Source organism: Cynocephalus volans, chromosome 12, assembly GCF_027409185.1.
Source record: "Cynocephalus volans isolate mCynVol1 chromosome 12, mCynVol1.pri, whole genome shotgun sequence".
Lineage (NCBI taxonomy): Eukaryota > Metazoa > Chordata > Mammalia > Dermoptera > Cynocephalidae > Cynocephalus > Cynocephalus volans.
In genome coordinates, this window is record NC_084471.1 from 70,798,332 (window position 1) to 70,815,714 (window position 17,383).

General features: G+C 56.3%; 1 protein-coding gene across 3 annotated transcripts; it reads right to left on the reverse strand.

The window, feature by feature from the left end:
• Window positions 1–1,581: 1,581 nt before the first annotated feature.
• CACNB3 (calcium voltage-gated channel auxiliary subunit beta 3) lies at window positions 1,582–12,800 on the reverse strand. 3 transcript variants are annotated; one of them, XM_063115778.1, is made up of 13 exons: window positions 12,759–12,800; window positions 5,635–5,757; window positions 5,275–5,397; window positions 4,696–4,811; window positions 4,344–4,408; window positions 4,108–4,127; window positions 3,831–3,911; window positions 3,601–3,659; window positions 3,355–3,464; window positions 2,942–3,093; window positions 2,633–2,728; window positions 2,366–2,512; window positions 1,582–1,896 (listed from the first exon to the last, which is right to left on the reverse strand). In XM_063115778.1, exons 1-13 carry the CDS (start codon window positions 12,798–12,800, stop codon window positions 1,582–1,584), a joined length of 1,449 nt encoding a protein of 482 aa, XP_062971848.1. The 3 variants fall into 3 exon arrangements, with proteins under 3 accessions (XP_062971848.1, XP_062971847.1, XP_062971849.1); XM_063115777.1 differs by lacking the exon at window positions 12,759–12,800 and adding an exon at window positions 9,470–9,514; XM_063115779.1 differs by lacking the exons at window positions 5,275–5,397; window positions 12,759–12,800 and adding an exon at window positions 9,470–9,514.
• Window positions 12,801–17,383: the final 4,583 nt, after the last annotated feature.

A 17,383-nucleotide genomic window follows, 5' to 3' on the forward strand; every position in this document is an offset into this window, starting at 1 on the left:
TCATGGACAGGGATGGTAAAAGGAGGGATGGGCACCACAGTCATCAAAGGGTGAGGAACTGGGTGCAGCTGAGTTAGGTTGTGTTGAGGGGGCTTCAGGGCCTTGGTTCTCCCCCTGAGCCCCCTACTCACTTGCAACTTCCTTACCCCTCAGAAAGAGCTGAACACATACATGGAATCCAAGTTGCAGCTACTTCTAGGGCCTTTTTGGCCTTAGGCAAGGACGGTGTAAAGCTGTGACTAAGCCTCTTTTTCCCTACTTCCCAGAACAAGTCTCTTCTGTGGTGCTGAATGTCTCCCTCCAGAGACTTGGGCATGAGCGGGGGTTGGTGGGGGTGCCTGGGAGTATAGTGCTTCCCCCAGTTCTGCCCTTTTCCTCTTCCCACTCAATGGCCTCTTTGAGAGAGAAGGGAGACCATAATACTTTTACTCCTCCAGAGTTGGGCCACATAGTGAGGAACCTGACCACATGAGCCATAGATAGAACCGAAGCCTGAGGGACTGTGCATGGTGTTTATTAGTGATGACAGTGAGGTGGGGCAGGGTCTTGTGGAGCATGCTCTGGAGGTCACACTAGAGCCTTAAGGCAAGGGTAGCCAGGTACACAGGGCCTCTGGGGGCTGTATGCTGGATCCTATCTCTCCCCATCTAACCCTAACCTAACCAGCAGCTATGAGTCACGGAACAAAGTCTGGAGCCCATATCTCCCAGGAGGCATGAGGGACAAGAACAGAAATGACAAGATGCAAGGGCAAAGAAAGAAAAGGCAAGGAGGCCCCCGAAGCTGTTCCATCCATCCTCTGCTGCACACACCCTCCCTTCCCAGACCCCTAATTCAGGTTGGTTCCCCTCTGCCATTTGACTTGACCATGCTCTTGGTCCCTGGTCCTGTCAGATGTTAAGAAGCTTCTTTGCAGGAGAAGCCTGTGCTTTCCTCCAGGAGCCTCCTTCAGCTGTGAAATCTTTCTCTGGCCCCAGTCTAGCCTGCCTGCTGCTCCAGTCTTGTACATGGATGCCCCACCCCAGCTGACGGATGGGAGTGCTAGCCTGTTGGGCTTTGATTGTCTCATTTCTAATGCGTGACAGTGAGACAAGACAAGTGGAGGCACTTGGACTCCAAAGCACCACCCCTGAGTCCCTAGAATGTTAGGACTTGTGCCTGCTCAGGGACCTTGTTTCTTCCTCATGTCATGTTACCCACACCCCCACCCTCTTGTCACTTTGGGGGAGCATCCCTTCCCTGAGTCTAGTGGGAAGGCCCCTATTAAGGGGGTCCTGGCCTGAGGGTACTACCCAGTGGGGCAGCTTCTTGTGCAGGAGGAGAGGAAGGTGCCAGGGGTGCAGAACACACAGCTAGTACCTGCAGTGGGAGCCTAGGGGGTCACTGTGACCAGGAGGTAAGGGTGCCCCATGCTTCTCCCAGAACCTTGGTACCACAGGCAGCCCTGGAGCTGGGGCTGGGCAGAGGGTTGTGGGGGCTGAGCCTAGTGCCAGCCTAATGCCAGTCTAACTCCAACCTGCCTGGAGTGGGTGCCCCAGCCAGCTGGGCCTGTGCCTGCCAGAGCAGGGCAGCAGGAGGCTGTCAGTAGCTATCTTTGGGCCAAGGCCGGTTGCGCTGCCAGTTCCGGTCATTGTGGTTGTGCTCCGAGTCCTGGGCTAGGAGCCGGTCTTGGGGGTCGTGCCCATTAGCACTAGGCAGCCCCGAGGTGTGTTGGCGGTGAGGCTGGTACAGGTCCTGGTAGGCATCTGCATAGTCCTCCTCCAGGTGACGGGAGCTACGCTGTGAAGATCCTGTCCAGGCTTGGCGGGAGCTCTCGCTGGCCTCATCTGAGGGCATCAAGCTGTCCCGCTCCAGGGGTGAGTGCTCCTCGCCACGCTCCCCCAGCAGCTGTTGGTTCTGGATGACACACAACAGCTCTAAGTGAGGCAGCACAGCCCTCACCTTGGCCTCCCACCTCTGGTAAGGCAAGGGATTCTTCCCCCTCAACTCTGAATTCTCTGGTACAGGAAATAGTGCAAAGAAGAAACATGCTGGAGCATTCTTCCTCTTCGGATATAGAAAACTGGAGATTTTGACTTCGCCAAAATTCAGGCTCTGCCTTAAAGACAGCCTGGGAGAAGGGTTTGGAGATTGTGTTTCTCTTGACCCCAAGAAAACTAATCTCTGATTACCCATCTCATTGATTTACTCTCTCTCACATCAGGTAGTTCCTTCACCCATCTGCAGTAGCTCTCTACGGCAGAGCTGACAGTTCTACAATCCTTTGGCCTTCTGAACTGGTGGCCAAGGATGATCCTCTGGGCAGAGAGGGGGCAGTGCTTTGTCTGGCTTAGCCTGAGCACCTGTGCCCACTGGAAACGATTACCTGAAGTCCGGTGATGGTGCTGGGAGGGCCCAGTCCAGGGCCGGGGGCTGGGTGGTGGGTGGCCCTCCAGTAAACTTCTAGGTACTCAGCCAGGTGCTCACAGGCATCCTCCAGCTGGTTCTCATCCAGAATCACATCAAATGACTCCTGGGAAGGGAGGGTAAAGGGGGGACGTTGGCTTCCTTTCAGCAGCAGCCCCCCACCCATCTCTACCACTCCCACAGTCCTGAAAGAGTGGGCACAGGAGTAGCTGATCCAGGCACTCACTGGTGGGCACTGAACCAGTTTATCATACGCCATCATCTGTACAGTCAGGTGCTTCATCTGTGACTTCCCCCGGGAGCGGATGAGACGCTGGAGGACCTGAGAGGGGAAGGCAGAACTGGGCCTGAGAAGAACTAGGAATGCTGCTCCACCTGTGATAGGCCATCAGTAGCGGGCGAGGATGATTTGGAATGGTGTTAAGGGGCAGCAGGAAAAGGGAACACAGGTGCCCTAGCCAGGGACCAAGCAAAGTTGTGCCACATTGTAGAGGGGCAGCCCTGTGGGCCTCTTCCACCACTTCTGCTGACTTACCTTCGGTGAGGACACCTTGACGAAGACGATGATGGGGGCCAGTGAGGTCTTGGCCAGCTGCGCTGGGTGGTTGATGGTGTCAGCATCCAGCACTACTAGCTGCAGGGATTTGGCCAGCTCGAATATGCGCTCGATCTCACTCTGTACTTCAGCTGTGGAGGGAGGGAGCAGCAGTGCTCGCCAGGGGCTCTGCCCACTGCTCACCCCAACAGGGCTTTAAGGCTCCTACAGCGAATGGGAAGGAATTGGAGGAAGAGGGTACTCATGGGAATTGAGAGTGGGTTAGGTTCTTGCCGATCCTGGGGCAGGTAGACGGGTTGGGCAGAAGGACAAAGAGTAGGGATAGAGAAAAGGGAGGAAGGTTCTCACTAGCACTTGAGTGGGCAGAGAAACAGGAGATGGGGACTTCTCACCAATGCTGGAGCGGGCAGAGGACCTCTCAATGATGGTTCTCTTGCCGGGATTATTGAGCACAGATCGCTTTGCAAGTGAGAGGTCAGCTGTGACGCGCGTGATGGAGATCCTAGGAGTGGGGGCGGAGAATCACTTCTAATCTTAAAGCCTAGGCCTCTCCTTACCCAGCTCCCACTGACTTCCCTTTAGAGAAGACTTGCTACAGGTATCTGGAAGTAGGCAATGCCCAGGCTGGAACAGCTTACCTGCCATCAAACCTATGTTTGAGGAAGTCGAATAGAGCCTTCTGCATCATGTCTGTGACCTGGGGGGGAGGGCACAGAACTGACTGACAGGACCTTTTGGAGAGAGGCAGCATCTGCATGCATGGCCCCAGAGTCCAACCCCTCCACACACACACTTCCCACTATCCCTCGGGCCTTCCAGTGGCAGGTTTGACAGAGGTGTCTGTTTGGGATCAGGAATCTCCTCTTACCTCATAACCTTTCAGAGAGGGTCCCACCAGCACCACAGGCCGCATGGAGGGCACCACATCATATGGGGGCACATGTTCCGCCTGCAGAATGGACATGAGATCAGATCAAAAAATGGCCCTGGTGCCTGTCTTCTGCCTGACTGGTGTGGGGGCAGATGCAGAAGTTCTGGGCTCCCTCCCCTTTCTGTCCTGCCCCTTCAACAATGACTGCCCAGAAAACTGTCCCCAGAGTCATAAGCCATGAGCCCTCCCAGCCCAGGTCCCTTCCTTAACTCACCTGCTTTTGCTTCTGCTTGGCTTTTTGGGAAAGGAAATAAAAGATTAAAGTTGGTGAAGGGGGTGAAGGCCCTGGGGGCATGGTATTCCCTTCCCCAGGGGGGATCCTGGGCTTCTCCCGGCTCTTTTGATCCCTCCACCAACCCCTTCCTACACAGTTCACTTGGGGAGAAACCCCCCTTTCCCTGTGTCTTAGTTACCCACCCGCCCAAGATGGGTGGGTTGGGGGGAGGCTACCTAGAGACGGAGGAGGGGAGCGCCGGTTGCCTATGTCACTCAGGCTGGAAGGGTTCCCAGATCTCCTGAGAGAAGGTGAGAGAGAGAACGTGTCTCAGAGTGTGTGTGTTCTATACATCATTTAATAGTTGCACAAGTTTCCATCTACTTTATCTAATGAGAAAAGTGTCCCTGTGATATGTGTGCATCTGTGTGTGCATGCTTGTATATGTGTGGTGTAAACGTGTGCAGCTGGGTACGTGACTGTATTTGTCAGGGGGATATGTGTGCACGTGTGGTGTGTGTGGTGACATGTACTGGGGGTAAAGTGCAGTTTGGGGGGGTGTTTATCGACTCACAACACTGCTCTCACCTGGCCTTCTGCTCCTGTTTGAGCCGGATGCTCTCCAGGCGCTGGGGGCTAGGGATGAAGGCGATGTCCCCGCCCTCCTTCACTAGGCGCCCGATCCACCAGTCATTGCTGTACTTCTGGGGGTGGGGTGGAGCAGGAAGGGGCAGTGAGAGGAGCCGGCCCAGGCCTCAGGCCTGGCTCTTCAATGTGAAGGAGCCAGGGAGGCTGGTTTGAGGAAGGCAGCGCAAGGGGCAAGGGGCAGGCGAAGGTGTCAGAGGGAAGGGCAGCCAGCATTCAGCCACCCAAGATTTCAGAGTGAGGCATCACAGTGGCTGCAGGGAACCTCAGAAGCAGCTAATCTAACTGCTCATTTTACAGATATGGAGACCGAGGCCCAAGCCAAGTCTCAGAAGGATGGATACCCTGGAGATCAGGTCTTGGATATTAGGGGTGTACAGGTGTGTGTTAAGGATAAGGGATGAGGAGTTTTGGGACTTCTTGTTTAGACTGAGGGCTGAAGTAAGAGGCATTGGGATATGGGGCAGGGGCAGGAAAATTAAGTGGTAGAGGCTTCCGGGAGAAGGGGGGTCAATCAATCACCTCTTTAATGTGCAGAAAATCTTTGGCCTCGAAGTTGACTCCAGAGCCCTGGACTGGGCACTCCTCGTCCAGTGCGCCACAGTAGCTGACATTGGTCCTCACAGCAAATGCCACAGGTTTGTGCTGGAGAATTTGGCCATTAGTGCAAGTGACAGGAGCCTCAGAGCACACCTTCCAGCTTCAGTGCTCCATGAGCAGAAGGCAGAGGGCCCAGGGGAGGGGCTCAGTGTCGGCCACTGCCTCTGCCTCTCACACACACTCATACTCCACTACATGCTGCCCAGTGACTCTCAGGACTTGGGACCGAGTACAGGTTTCCACCCAGCCTGCCTCCCATCTTGCCCCTGCTCAGAGGTATACCTTGGCCCTTTCGAGCTGCTGCTGAGCCTGGCTCTCCACTTCACGCCGGGCACTCTCCCGGTCCTCCTCCAGGGAAACGTCTGAGTCCAGAGATGGGCGGCTGGTGTAGGAGTCTGCTGAACCCTGGCGTGGGAGAGAGGCTGTGACACCTGGGCTCAGATGTGAAGATCATCATAGAGGCACTCTCCTAACCCTACAGTGGTACCTCTACCACCCCAGCTTCTCCATCTCCTAGGGGGTGGGTGGACCCCTGTGGTCCCTCCTATCCCTTGAAGAAGGGTCCCAGTGGCTCTGAGGCTGCAGGAAAGCTGGGCCAATCCATGTGTGTGAAGATCTGGGCTCCTCCTTCCCAAAGCCTATTAATACTGCAGCTTTGAACACAGCCTTCGCTTCTCTCCTTCTCCCCTCTACCATGTTCTCTAAGGCAGAGGGAAGGGAGACGTACTCAAGATGCTATATTGGAGATGATTCTGAATCCAGGAGACCCAACCCTCTTGTTCATACCAGCCTGCAAAGCAGCCTGGACATTTAGATGTCTGGCAGGAGTACAGCCAGCCGGCAACAGTCAAGAGGCTGGGTGGCAGGGCACTGGCCCTAAGTGTTGGGATATAGCCATCTGCCCCCTTAGGTCCCACCTTCCCTACTCCAATGGGGCTTTGAAGGATCCTAAGTGGTGAGTCCCTACCCTCCATGGTGAAGAGAAGGGCCCAGAGCTGCCAACTCCTGGAAGTTACCTCACCTTTACTCTCCCCACCCCCACTTTCTTTCCTCCCACATCTGCTGGGGAAACTGGCCTGGTGTGGGCAGCAAATAAGACAGACTGAGAGGGCAACATAAAGCTATCTCCCCAGACACAGGTGAAGCTGGGCCAAGCCTACTACTCGGCCTACATCTCCCCACCTCTTTCCCAAGCCCAGGGGATATCAGGCCCTGGAGGAAGGCCGGCTTGTGCCAGGCAACCCAGCTGAGAAGCGGATCCTGGGGATGAGGGAAGGGGAGCTTTGGTAATGTGAGCGAGGACAGTCTTTGAGTCCTGCCCATAGGAAGGGTCTTTAGGCAATGAGAGTGCATTTGGAGGGTTGCAGAGCTCACCTTCAACACCATGAGGGAGATGCACAAATGAGTAAGGGAAGCTGGATTTTGAGACAAGAGGTGGGAAGTTAGGATGTCTGGGTTTTCCCCTCAGTCTAGGGAAAAGGGAATGTTTCATTTTCTGCTTCAGTTTCCCCTCTTTATGGGCAGAAGCCTAAAGTGATACTTCCCTCAGTTGTGAGGTTCCAGTAGTAGAGAAAAGGCATGAACCCAGATAAGGGGTTCACGTGGGAGTGTGTGTGTGTAGGGAAAGGAGCTTTAGAATGTTCTCGGGCTGAGGAACATTCCCTCAAGCCCACTGTGCATGACCACCTACAGAAGACCGCAGAGGCCAGACTCTCAGTGGAGAAGGCAAAATCACACGTCTTCTGTCCACCATGCCCTCTGGTCCCACGCCACCTTGGGCAGGAGGACTGGTTGGCTTGGTGTCAGCCTGGGCCCCGTAGTCTAACCTAAAGACAATGTCTGTAGTAGACCAAAGGCATGAAGATAGCACAAGGGAGAGAAGTCTTTCATTTCCAAGAGTAATGTCTGCCTCCTGTTCCTCATCTTTACTGAGAGCAAAATAAGGCTGGCGTGGCAGCAAGATGATGAGAGACTGAGTCCCAGAAAGAACCTTTGCACAACAGAGGGACCGCCTTTCCAAGGGTCTTAGACCACAAGAGGTACTTCTGTGGGACATGGCCATCTGAAGTGGGTAGAGGCCCATAAGCTGGGAGGCAGGAGGCTAGGCAGGATGACCTCTCACTTTGGTACATATACATCAGATACCCTCAAGATGCCCAGCACTCTGCTGGGAGAAGATTCCGACCTTTACTCCCTGCTCTCCATGTTCTCACCTAATTTAGTAATCTTAATACTCCTGCCTGGGGCATCTAGGTTACCTGGCCTCCTAAGGTGGGAATGACATAAATATTCATGAGTTGTGCTCAGAATGGAACCCCCTCTCCATTACCCCCAAGTTCTCAGGGCTCACCCATCTCTCATACTCTGGTATCCCTTTGGGAGGCCACAGCTGCCCTGCCAAGGATATTCTGGGGTTTTACCTTTCCCACTCTCTGCTATGCCCAAATAGCCAAAGGCTCAGTATTTTGGAGCTGCCAGGAGTTGGCACAGTGCCCTGGTGGTGCCCCCCTTGCCTGGTGAGTGTGTGGGCAGGCTGCAGCTCCTCTCTTGCCTGGCACGGGGGAAGGAGAGGAGGGAGATGAGCCGGTGGATTTATTTAGAGCCTGATCTCCCTCCTACTGCTTCAGAGGGGGCCTCAGGGAGAGCAAGGAACCAGGCAAGAGAAAGGACAGCAGGGGAGGGTGATCCGGAAACAGAGAGGGATGGGGAGGGAGCAATGGGTCAGCAGGCTGCCCTCCAACACCATCCACAGGTCAACCTTGCCCTTGCAACAGCCCTTGCCTTCTCACCAGGGATGGGAAGAACCTCCTAGGGCTCTCTAGCCCGACAGAGAAGTTTGTTCTCAAACTCACCCTGGGTTATGCCAGCTGTCCCTTCAACTGTCAGAAAGAGGTGGACACCTTGAAAATCATCTGCTCTGGCTGTAATGTAATTAGCCCAGAGGCCCTATGAAGAATTGGGCCCAGAAGCAGCCTAGTCCCAGAAAAGGACTGATGGACGCCTATTCTGCACCCTAACACTCATGTGTCTCAGGTCTGGCAGCAAGAGATGGGAGAAGACTTGAACATACTCCTTTCAGCCCCAGGGGTGCTCTACCCTCCGCACCTCTCTGGGGTCCCTTCCAGGCCATCTAGAGCATCTTTCCTAAGGAGGCCTTCTTGCAGACGTTTGAGGGAAGGTTGGCAGCTCCAAGAGGCTGACAGGCTGCTCCCCAATCTTGTCCCATCTTTCCAGGCACTCTCCCTGCTCTCTGAGCTCCGGGAATCACTGCCTAATGAGCTGATTTGTCTCAGTGGGTCAGGAGATAAAAGCAAAGGGGAGAATTAAATATTTATCGGTTGCCTGGTTCTCTGAGCAAAGAGCTTCCTCTCCATCCCCAGGTCCTGGGCTCCTCTGGCTTCACCTCCAGGTCCTCGTGCTGAGCAGGAGCCCGGGATGCCCCCTGCTCTGAGGAAGCCTCAGCAGGGGCTGTGGGATGGATGGGGCTCAGTCAGCTGAACCCCCACGTGCTGGGTGCCCAGGCTTCAGCCTGGGAGAGAAACTGGGCTAGAGGAAGGGCGAGGTGCTGAGGCTATACGCAGAGATGGAGGCGGAAAGGAATGATGGAGCTCAAGTTTTACCACCCCTCTGTCTGAAGAGGCTGGTACCCGACTCTCTGATGTTCTCTCAGCTCCCTAATTTGTTGTTCACTTGAGGCACAGAAGGTCTGGAACATCTCTCCCCAAGAACCCCAGCTTCTCTCTAGCTGTTGTGTTCAGACCCCATAAATTCAGAATTTGGAACTCCAGACGTTGCGTCTGCCCTCTCTACAGCCTCGGTGCCCTTAGTCTCCGGCCCTTACCCTCTTCCCCTTCTGTCCTGGGCTTTAGAGCCACCTGCTCGAGCCTTTCCCCCACACTACCCTCTACTTGCACACACCCGATGCCCCTGCGTCTAGGTCTGGGGCACTGGGAACCCTTGGCATGAAAATCCATGTCCCCCCTTTCCTACAGCGCCCCCCTCCACGCCCCGCCACGCCACTGAGGCGTTTCTCAAAGTCCTGAACTGGGGGAAGAGTCGAAGGGAGAGGAGGTGTCACCCCAACTTCCCCACCCCCACCCTCAGCGTGGGCACTCACCGCCTCCGAGTCCTCAAACCCGGGCACGTAGGAGTCGTCATACATGGGGGAGTCCGGGCGGGGGAAGCAAGCGACGCCGGGGGCGGGAGCGGCCCGGAGGCAGGGGCGAGGACAGCGGGCCGCGCCCGAGAGATGCCACCGAGCCCCGCAGCCCTGCGGGCGGTGACGGCGGCGCAGAGCGAGAGAGCGCGAAGGAGGGAGCGAACCGCGAAGACCAGCTGCTCCGAGCTCAAATCACCGCTCCCCCACCCCCCCACCCCGGCCGGTCCCACCCCGAGCGCGGCTGAGGAATCTGGCGCCGGCTCCCACAACAATAGTGCCCGCCCACCTGACCCCCCTCCCCGGGAGAAGGCGGCGGCGGCGGCGGCGGGGGCCGCCGGACACCGGGGCGCCTGGGGCCGGGCCGGGAGAGGGTGGCAGACGCGAGCTGGGTAGGAGGTCGGTCCCCAAGCACCTACGGGGCAGGGGCGGCGGGGAGGAAGGGGAGGAGAGGCTGCGGGCGGGGCGGATCCTGGCAGGGAGGAGGCGGGGCGAGGAGAGATGCGGAGACAGAGACGCTCAGCAACCCAGGAACTACTCCGCCGGGAAACAAAGGGCTGGAGCGGGAGCGGGGGCGGGGAGGGGGCGCGGGGACCGGGAGGGAGACGCGAGCCGAGCGGCAGAGAGGCGCAGGTGACGGAGGCAGGAGAGACAGAAAGGAGGGAGAGAAGCGGAGGGAGGAAGGGGGAAGACGGGAAATGGGGGGGCGGGGGACGACGGGCGTCAGACGGGGGAGGGGTCCCAGGTGAGAGAGCGGTATGTCTGGGCTCTTGTGGCCCGGAAGCCTCCAAAAGCAAACCCCGCAGTGGTACTGGGGAGGAATGGGTTTGGCGACCTCAGGCCGATGCCATGAAAGCAGCCCCTGCCCCAACAGGTGCTTGGCCCCTCAGTGCAGGGACGCCGCAGCAGAGGGAGGTGTTGCTCAACCCTTGAGAAGGGGGAAAGTTTCGGTGGGTTGGGTAGGACTCCCCACACCTGTTGAGCGGGCAGATTTCTTCCCAAGTCCGGCCGGGACGGGGGTTCCCTTCCTCACTTCCCTGCCAAGGATTGTGCCAGACATTGCCAAGGCATCCGTGGGAAGTGGGGCAGGAAGGAGCTGTTTCAGGTGAGTCTAAAGGGAAGGGGAAGGAAACCAGACGGTGGAGGTAGAGGGACAGTTGTGTGTGGGACAGAAGGTGGGATCCTGGCCACACTGTGACTGGGAGGAGGAAAAGGCAACTAGTGTAAGGCCACATTCCCCCCGTAGCAAAAGGCTGGGGCAGCCACGAGGTGGGCAGTATCCTGACCCACTCTGCAGCAGTCGGTCTCCTTCAAAGAAGCACTAAGATTTGAGATGAGACCGAGCAGCAGCCCTTATCTTGAGGAAACTTCCCCAAAGATCCACCCATTGAGCTCCCTACATTTTTCATCTCCTGAGCAAAATTACTACTCTAAATTTTGACCCCCTACCTGGGCGCCCAAAGAGGAGGATGTGAGATAGACTGGGGTTACACTTGAAGGCCTCCTAGTGTCTATGCTCCTGTCCCTGAGCTCAGTCCTTTTCCATTCCCAGTTTCTCACACCCAGGAGGTTGAGTTCTGAATCCCCTTACCTTCCTGGGCTAGAAGGGAATCAGAAAACCAAAACTCTGACAGGGTTTGATGAGATCTGTGGTATAAGGCAGGCACTGTGCATGGGTGAGAGAGGAAGACCACCCAAACCAACTGCTTCCCACCTATGTCACTTGTTTGTGTTCCCTTGGCAAGAAAAAGAGAGAGAAGGGGCCTCATCTTAAGACCATCTTTAGTCTTTCTACCCCTAGGGTAGGTCCAGTGAAGCCTTGCTCAGCATCTTCCTCCTACTGCACGTTGCAAACAATTCTGTTGGAGCCCCTATGGCTGAGGGGACCAATCACTATTGGGGGAAGCAGTCAGCTTTCATAGTTCCTTTCCTGAGTCCAGTGCCACGATTGATTATTTATTGGATTCTTCTGTATTAGAAGTTTCCAGACACTGTCTTCTCACTTTTGTGCTCTCTCCCAGTTCCTCAGTATTCCTCGTATCCTCCTTTTTTTTTATTCTGTCACTTCAATTCCTTCTGTCCTTCCAGAGGGCCAGAGAGGTGTGAAAGAGTAAGATCCTCAAGGTGCTCTCTGGGAGGTGGTTCTAATGAAGAAAGCAGCTGCTGAGGCAGCTGCTTTTCTCCCCATTCCTGAATCTACTCTTCTGGTCTCTCCTTTTGGGAGTCCCCCGATCTCCAGGGAGTCCTGGGGACTGTAGGTAGCAATGGCTCTGCCACCAGCAGCACTCCTTCCTCATACACCTTGTTGTCTTCATCCCTATCTGGGACAATGGTGTCTAAGCCTACTCCTGAGGCATGAATTGCCATGCCAACCATTCCCAGGAGAGGGGTTCCAAGTTCCTCATACCTGGCCCATCCCCTGGGTCTTGCAGGAGCTTCCAGAGCCTCCCTTCCTCCTCCCCATATCTCTGGGTTACTACCCAATGCCCCTTTCATTTCTCACCTCACCCACACCTGCCTACTCCAGTTCTCGTGCCAACCTAGTGACTTCCTGTCCTGTAACAAGCCTGTCAGTATCCATGTGTCCCCTATCTTTTCTATAGTTGTGCATAAGGGGAGAGAGCTGGGGACAAGAAAGGATTCTGGGAGAGGACTCCCTGCTAATTATTTCTAGGAGATAGTTGTTAGACTGGCAGCTGGCAAGTACCCAAGTCATGAAAACAGGACATAGGAGGAAAAGCCTGAATAACAGGTTTGGGACTTGGACTTATTGAGAGCTTCCAGAATACATTATAGCTTCTCCTCTAAGTGCATCAGGAAGCTGGGCAGATCCCAATCCGTAAACCTTGAATGGGGAAACTGAGGCAGGAGCTAGGACTTCTGGGGACACTTAAAGACTCCTCCCTAGCAGTCTTTAAGATCTGGATCGGGCTGAAGCCCCTAGCATTCCAGCTGCTAGGCTATCTCCAGGGAACTCAGGAGGGGCACAAGGCAGAGCCCTCCTTTGAATCTAGCCTCTTCTGGCTCCCCAGTCAGTCCTCTCCTCCCATCCCAGTCCCAATACTTGGAAGCTGCCACCTCTGGCTGCTTCGCCCCATCCCCCGCCACTGGGTGCCTCTTCCACCCTTGACTACCTCCTCTGGTTTCCCTCTCTTCGCATCGCTGCAGTCTCCCCCAAACCCGGGACCTCTTCCCAGCCTGGAGTGGGGCTGTCCTCCCTCCCGCTGGGGAGAGGGCCCCCCACGGTTACCTCGTTCAGCAGGAAGGTTGCACTGGAGTCAGAAAAAGACATAGAACGGGCTAGCGGCCTCTCCCCCTCCCCCGGGCCAGGGGCTCCGAGGCGGGAGCAGGACCCGGCGCCGCTCTCCACACTGGCTCGCTCCTGCACGCCTGGCCTCGCCCCACGCCCGTCCGACTCCGCCGTCTGCTGCCTTCCCTCTCCTGTTTCCCTCCCCCTTTCCTCCTCCCTCCCTCCTTCTCCCTTCCTTTCTCGCCGTCCCTGTCAGCCTCTCTCGCTCTCCCTTTGCCTTTCAGCCCAGCCTCTCTCCACTTCCTTTTCTGCTTGCTACAATCCCTGTTCTGTTTGTCTCGGTGCCTCCCACTGTCCTTCCATCCCCATCCCTCGCCCTCTCCCTCCTCTTCCCTCCGCTGCTTCCCCAACCCCCTCCCCCGAAAGTGTAGGGACTTAGGAGCTCCCAAGCCGCAGGCAGAAGGGTAGGAACAGCTCGAAGTCTGCCCCACACCTGAGCTTCGGGCGGAAGGTTCTGGTCCCTCCCGGCCTCTGCCCGTGCGCCGCGCGCCCATCCTCCAGCGCCCACAGATCAAGGCGCCGCGCTCCCGGCGGCGGCTTCGACCTCCACCTCGGCGGAGGAAAGCACCGAAAAGGAAGAACGCTCGTGTTCGGCTCCCTTGCCCAGGCGTCAAGGCGCCCCCTCTGGGTTCCCGGGAAGCCAACCAAGTCTATCCACCCCTCCCAGGCCCAGACCCTGTCGCTGCAGCGGGATCCATTTGTAGACAGCCCAGCCAGGATGCGCCCCGCGCCCGGGGAGTCTCTATTGTCACCCCTCTCTCCCGGGTACTGGCGCCGCGGGTCTCGGCCCCGCGAAGGCGAAGGGCTAGGCGAAGCGAGGCGGCTCCTTCCCGACCGGCTGCAGCGCCCCCTGGGCTCTCTGGCCGGGTGACCGCACACGCCCTCCAGGTGGCGGCAACCGCCGAGGGTCCGGTCTCTTGGCCGCCGGGGTCCTGCCCTGCCAGCAGGAGGCGCTCCCCTAGCTGGAGCAGAGGGGGCACAACCCGAATCCAGTCCCCGCCCAAGTCTAGGACGAACCCTTCTACCTCTCCCATTTCCAGGAACTGCGGTTCCACCTCCAGACCCCAAGTAGGGGACCTCAGGCTACATTCTATCTCCACCTCCTTGGGACTCTTGAGAAACCCGCGCCCCTCCCGGACCTTGGACCGTTCCTACCTCCATCCTGGTCTCCCCCGGGCACCCCCGCTAAGCCGGGCAGTGTCCCGGCCGGGACTGGGCAGCAGGGAGTACAGAGTCGCGGGACTGCTCCTCGGGTCAGCACCCCTTCCCGCCCCCTTCAGCGGGCACGTCAAACAGGACAAGCCCAAGTTCTGGCGGGGGAAGGGGGGAGCGGGGGTGTAGTCCCAGTCGGCTCTCTCCCTGCACCCTTCTGAGAGGACCAGCCTCTCATTGGTCCCTCCACACGCCCCAACACCGCCAGGAGGGACCTTTCTCTATACCAAAGACCACGGCTGGGGGCGGGGAGCGACGGACCCCCTCATGGAGACAGACACACTCTGAGACTGAATGACCCCGGTCCCCACTTTCCCCTCCGTACCAATTATAACTCTCCCTTCTCAGATCCAGGGCGTTCCACTGTCCTTCCCGGCCTCCTTTCACCCACTTCCCCTGGGGGTTCCTGGGACCCCTTCCCTCAATCCTCCCATCCCTTGGGGATCTCGGGAGACTATGTCTTTGCACAGGTGACTCTCCACTTGCCCCAATTCCAGAGGGAGCGAAGTTGGGGGAGAATCGATTCTCCTCTCTCTACCACAGCTCCTCTTAGGCTGGATTTAACCTGCAAAGTGCTTTGGGACGGCACCTCCTCCCCTCCCTCTGTGGTCTAGTCCAATGGATCCAGGGATCCCCTACCACCCACTCACCCTCAAGTTACTCAGCTTCACCCATTCAGAGGAGATAAAGAGGTTGTATGCACGTCTTAGAAATGTGTAGAGGTTTTTATGTTTTTTTTGTTGTTGTTGTTTTGTTTTTTTGGCTCTACTAGAGGGAGCAAAAGCTTTGCCTTTCATTTGGCAATAAGACCTGGAGGGAGAGAGGTTCCCCCCCGCCCCAGCTGACCACAGCTAATGGACCTCTGGGCCTTGGGGCAGCTTAAGTTTCCATAGGAGAAGAAGGTGGGGGGGGGGAGTGGGGGCTGTTGGCAGAGGCAAGCAATTGTCCCTGTCTTCCCCCTCCCTCGTTCCTCCCCCTTCCCCGCCTGAACCTATAGCCTAGAAACCATCTCTCCACATCTTACTTTCAAATAGAAATATCCATTACTTCTCCCTGAGCCTATCAGAAGGAATCTGAGGTGCATAGGGACAGTTCCACACCCCTCACTTTTGTCATTCTCACCCCAGCTCTGGACCACATACCCTTTCTCTGTCTGCTATGCAGAGAAGGTAGGAACCTCAGAGAGCCAGGAGCCCAGCCTCCTGGTCCTTAGAACTGCCTCCTCCCAGTCCCCTCCACGTGAAATGACTGGACCCTGCCCAGAACCCACATCCTCTTACTCCCTATTCAGCTCCCTCAGGTCCTCCATCTCTGACCTCACAGTATCTGGGCAGGGTACCCTGGTAGGAGGGGCATCTAGCATGGATGCACTCCTGGGACCCATGCCCTAGCTTGGCCCATTCAGGCCCTGGGCTCTAGCATACAGGGCCCCAGGTCCTCCCAGGCAGCCTTCATCCCTTCTCCCTGGGTCCAGCTCACCTTGTCTCCTGACCTCCCAGACCCTTAGGTTGTCAGGACCTCAGGATATTTGGCAGGGTCTCTGCTAGCCCTTTTGGCTAGTCTTTGTGCAGATTCACTTCTGCACCAGGAGGTTGCCCTACTGATCTAGAACTGGATTTCAATCTTGACTTGCCACATCAGCAAGGCATAACCTGCACAACTGTGCTTAGTGGCCCTGGCATTTGAAAATCTGTGCACCAAGAGGGCAGAAATCACCATGTCCATACTTTTATATCTGTTCTACCTAGAACAAAAAAAAGGTGTCTAACCCTCCTCTACTGAGAAAATTCTGCAGAAGTAGCTTCCACAGGGAATCCCCATTGCCAATTCCAGATATTACTCTTGGGAAGTTCCTCCAACATCAAACCTCAATCCCTCCTGCTGCAATCTCTGTCTTCTTTTCCTGGGCTCTGCCTCTGGGCCTCTGGTGTTATTTGATGCTTCAAGGCACTTTCAGACTCCATCCCCTGACGCAGCACTTGCTATAAATATGTCTGAAGAGTTTCTTGCTGACAGTGCCCAGCAAGATTGCACCCTCCTTCTTGCACCAGGCCTCTGGAGGGACTGGGGAGCCAGCTATGTCTTTAAGACCCAACTCTTACCCACTCTGGGACAGACAGTGTGTCTGCTCTGTGGGTGGGGGCTCCTTCTGGTAACTGGGAAGGAGGGGAAGGTGGGAGGACTGAGATGTTTGGCTCTTGTGATCTTGCCGCCCAGAGTCTGGCTCAGGCTGGCACACAGTAGGTACTTGATACTGTGTATATTTATTTTAATCTTAGATCTCAGTTTCTCCTCTGGCTCCACTGCATGTGATAGGTGATTCCAATTCCACAGAATGGATTGGAGTGAGGAATGAGGCTGGGACAAGAGTGGAACTCTAGGGCTGCCCCAGGTGGAGGAAGGGGTATTGGAGGCAGGATCCCTAGGATGGCTAGGAGTGAGGGGCTGGCCTAGACTTTACCACCTTTTCTCCTTCACTAGAGGCAAAGAACTGCTCTTGCCAAACTCCTAACGCTTAAGGACTGAATCACAGCACTGCCCAAAGGGTCAGTTCAAGTCCTTTCTCCACCCCCACACATTCACAAGCTTTGTAAACATCAGAGGTTAGCCGGGAAAGCTGGGATAGAAAGACACAGGGTGGGGGTGGGGATCCCTGGAAGAGGTTCTGAGATGTTTGATTCAGGTTACAGGCCTAAGTAAGAGCTTTTTGGAGAATGTGTTTCCCAAGTGAGGGCAACTGAAACATGCCAGGGCTTCCAAAAACTCCTGAGACACAGGGAGCTTGTGCATCCTTTAGGAGAGTGGGGCTACTGACAAGAGGCTAAGGGTGGCCTGGCCTTGGGGGAAGAGGCTGACCCTGGCGTGTACAGCAGGAGAGAGTGGGGATGAGGCACTCTGGTAGGGTCCTTCTTCTCTGTCCCTCTGGCTCACGGCAAGTCTGTGGACCCTCTCTAACAGAGAGTAGGGGGAGAGGTGCCAGCGTGGAGCTGGAGGCTGGGTACTTTTCTACTTGCTCCCACTAGCCCTCTGACCCACCATGACTCCCACTCTTCTCAATTTAGGGCTCTGAGCTGTGGTAGCCATCTCTAGCTCAGAATGAGGACAAGGTGCCTGCAGCCTCCCCGGGAATGAATTATTGAAGAGGGCACAGTGCCAGCTCCTCACAGCTGCTGCCCCTTGGGCCCACCATTGCCTCTTACTCTGCTTCTTACTGTTGTGAGTTGGGTGAGTCCTGGTGGCCTGGGAAAGGGTGTTGGGGAGAGGCAGGAACCGGACAGGGATGGGAAAGTGGAGACTTGGGCCTTGGAGTAAAACCTCCTGGAGAGGAAGGAAGGGGGCTGGTAAAGAGCCGT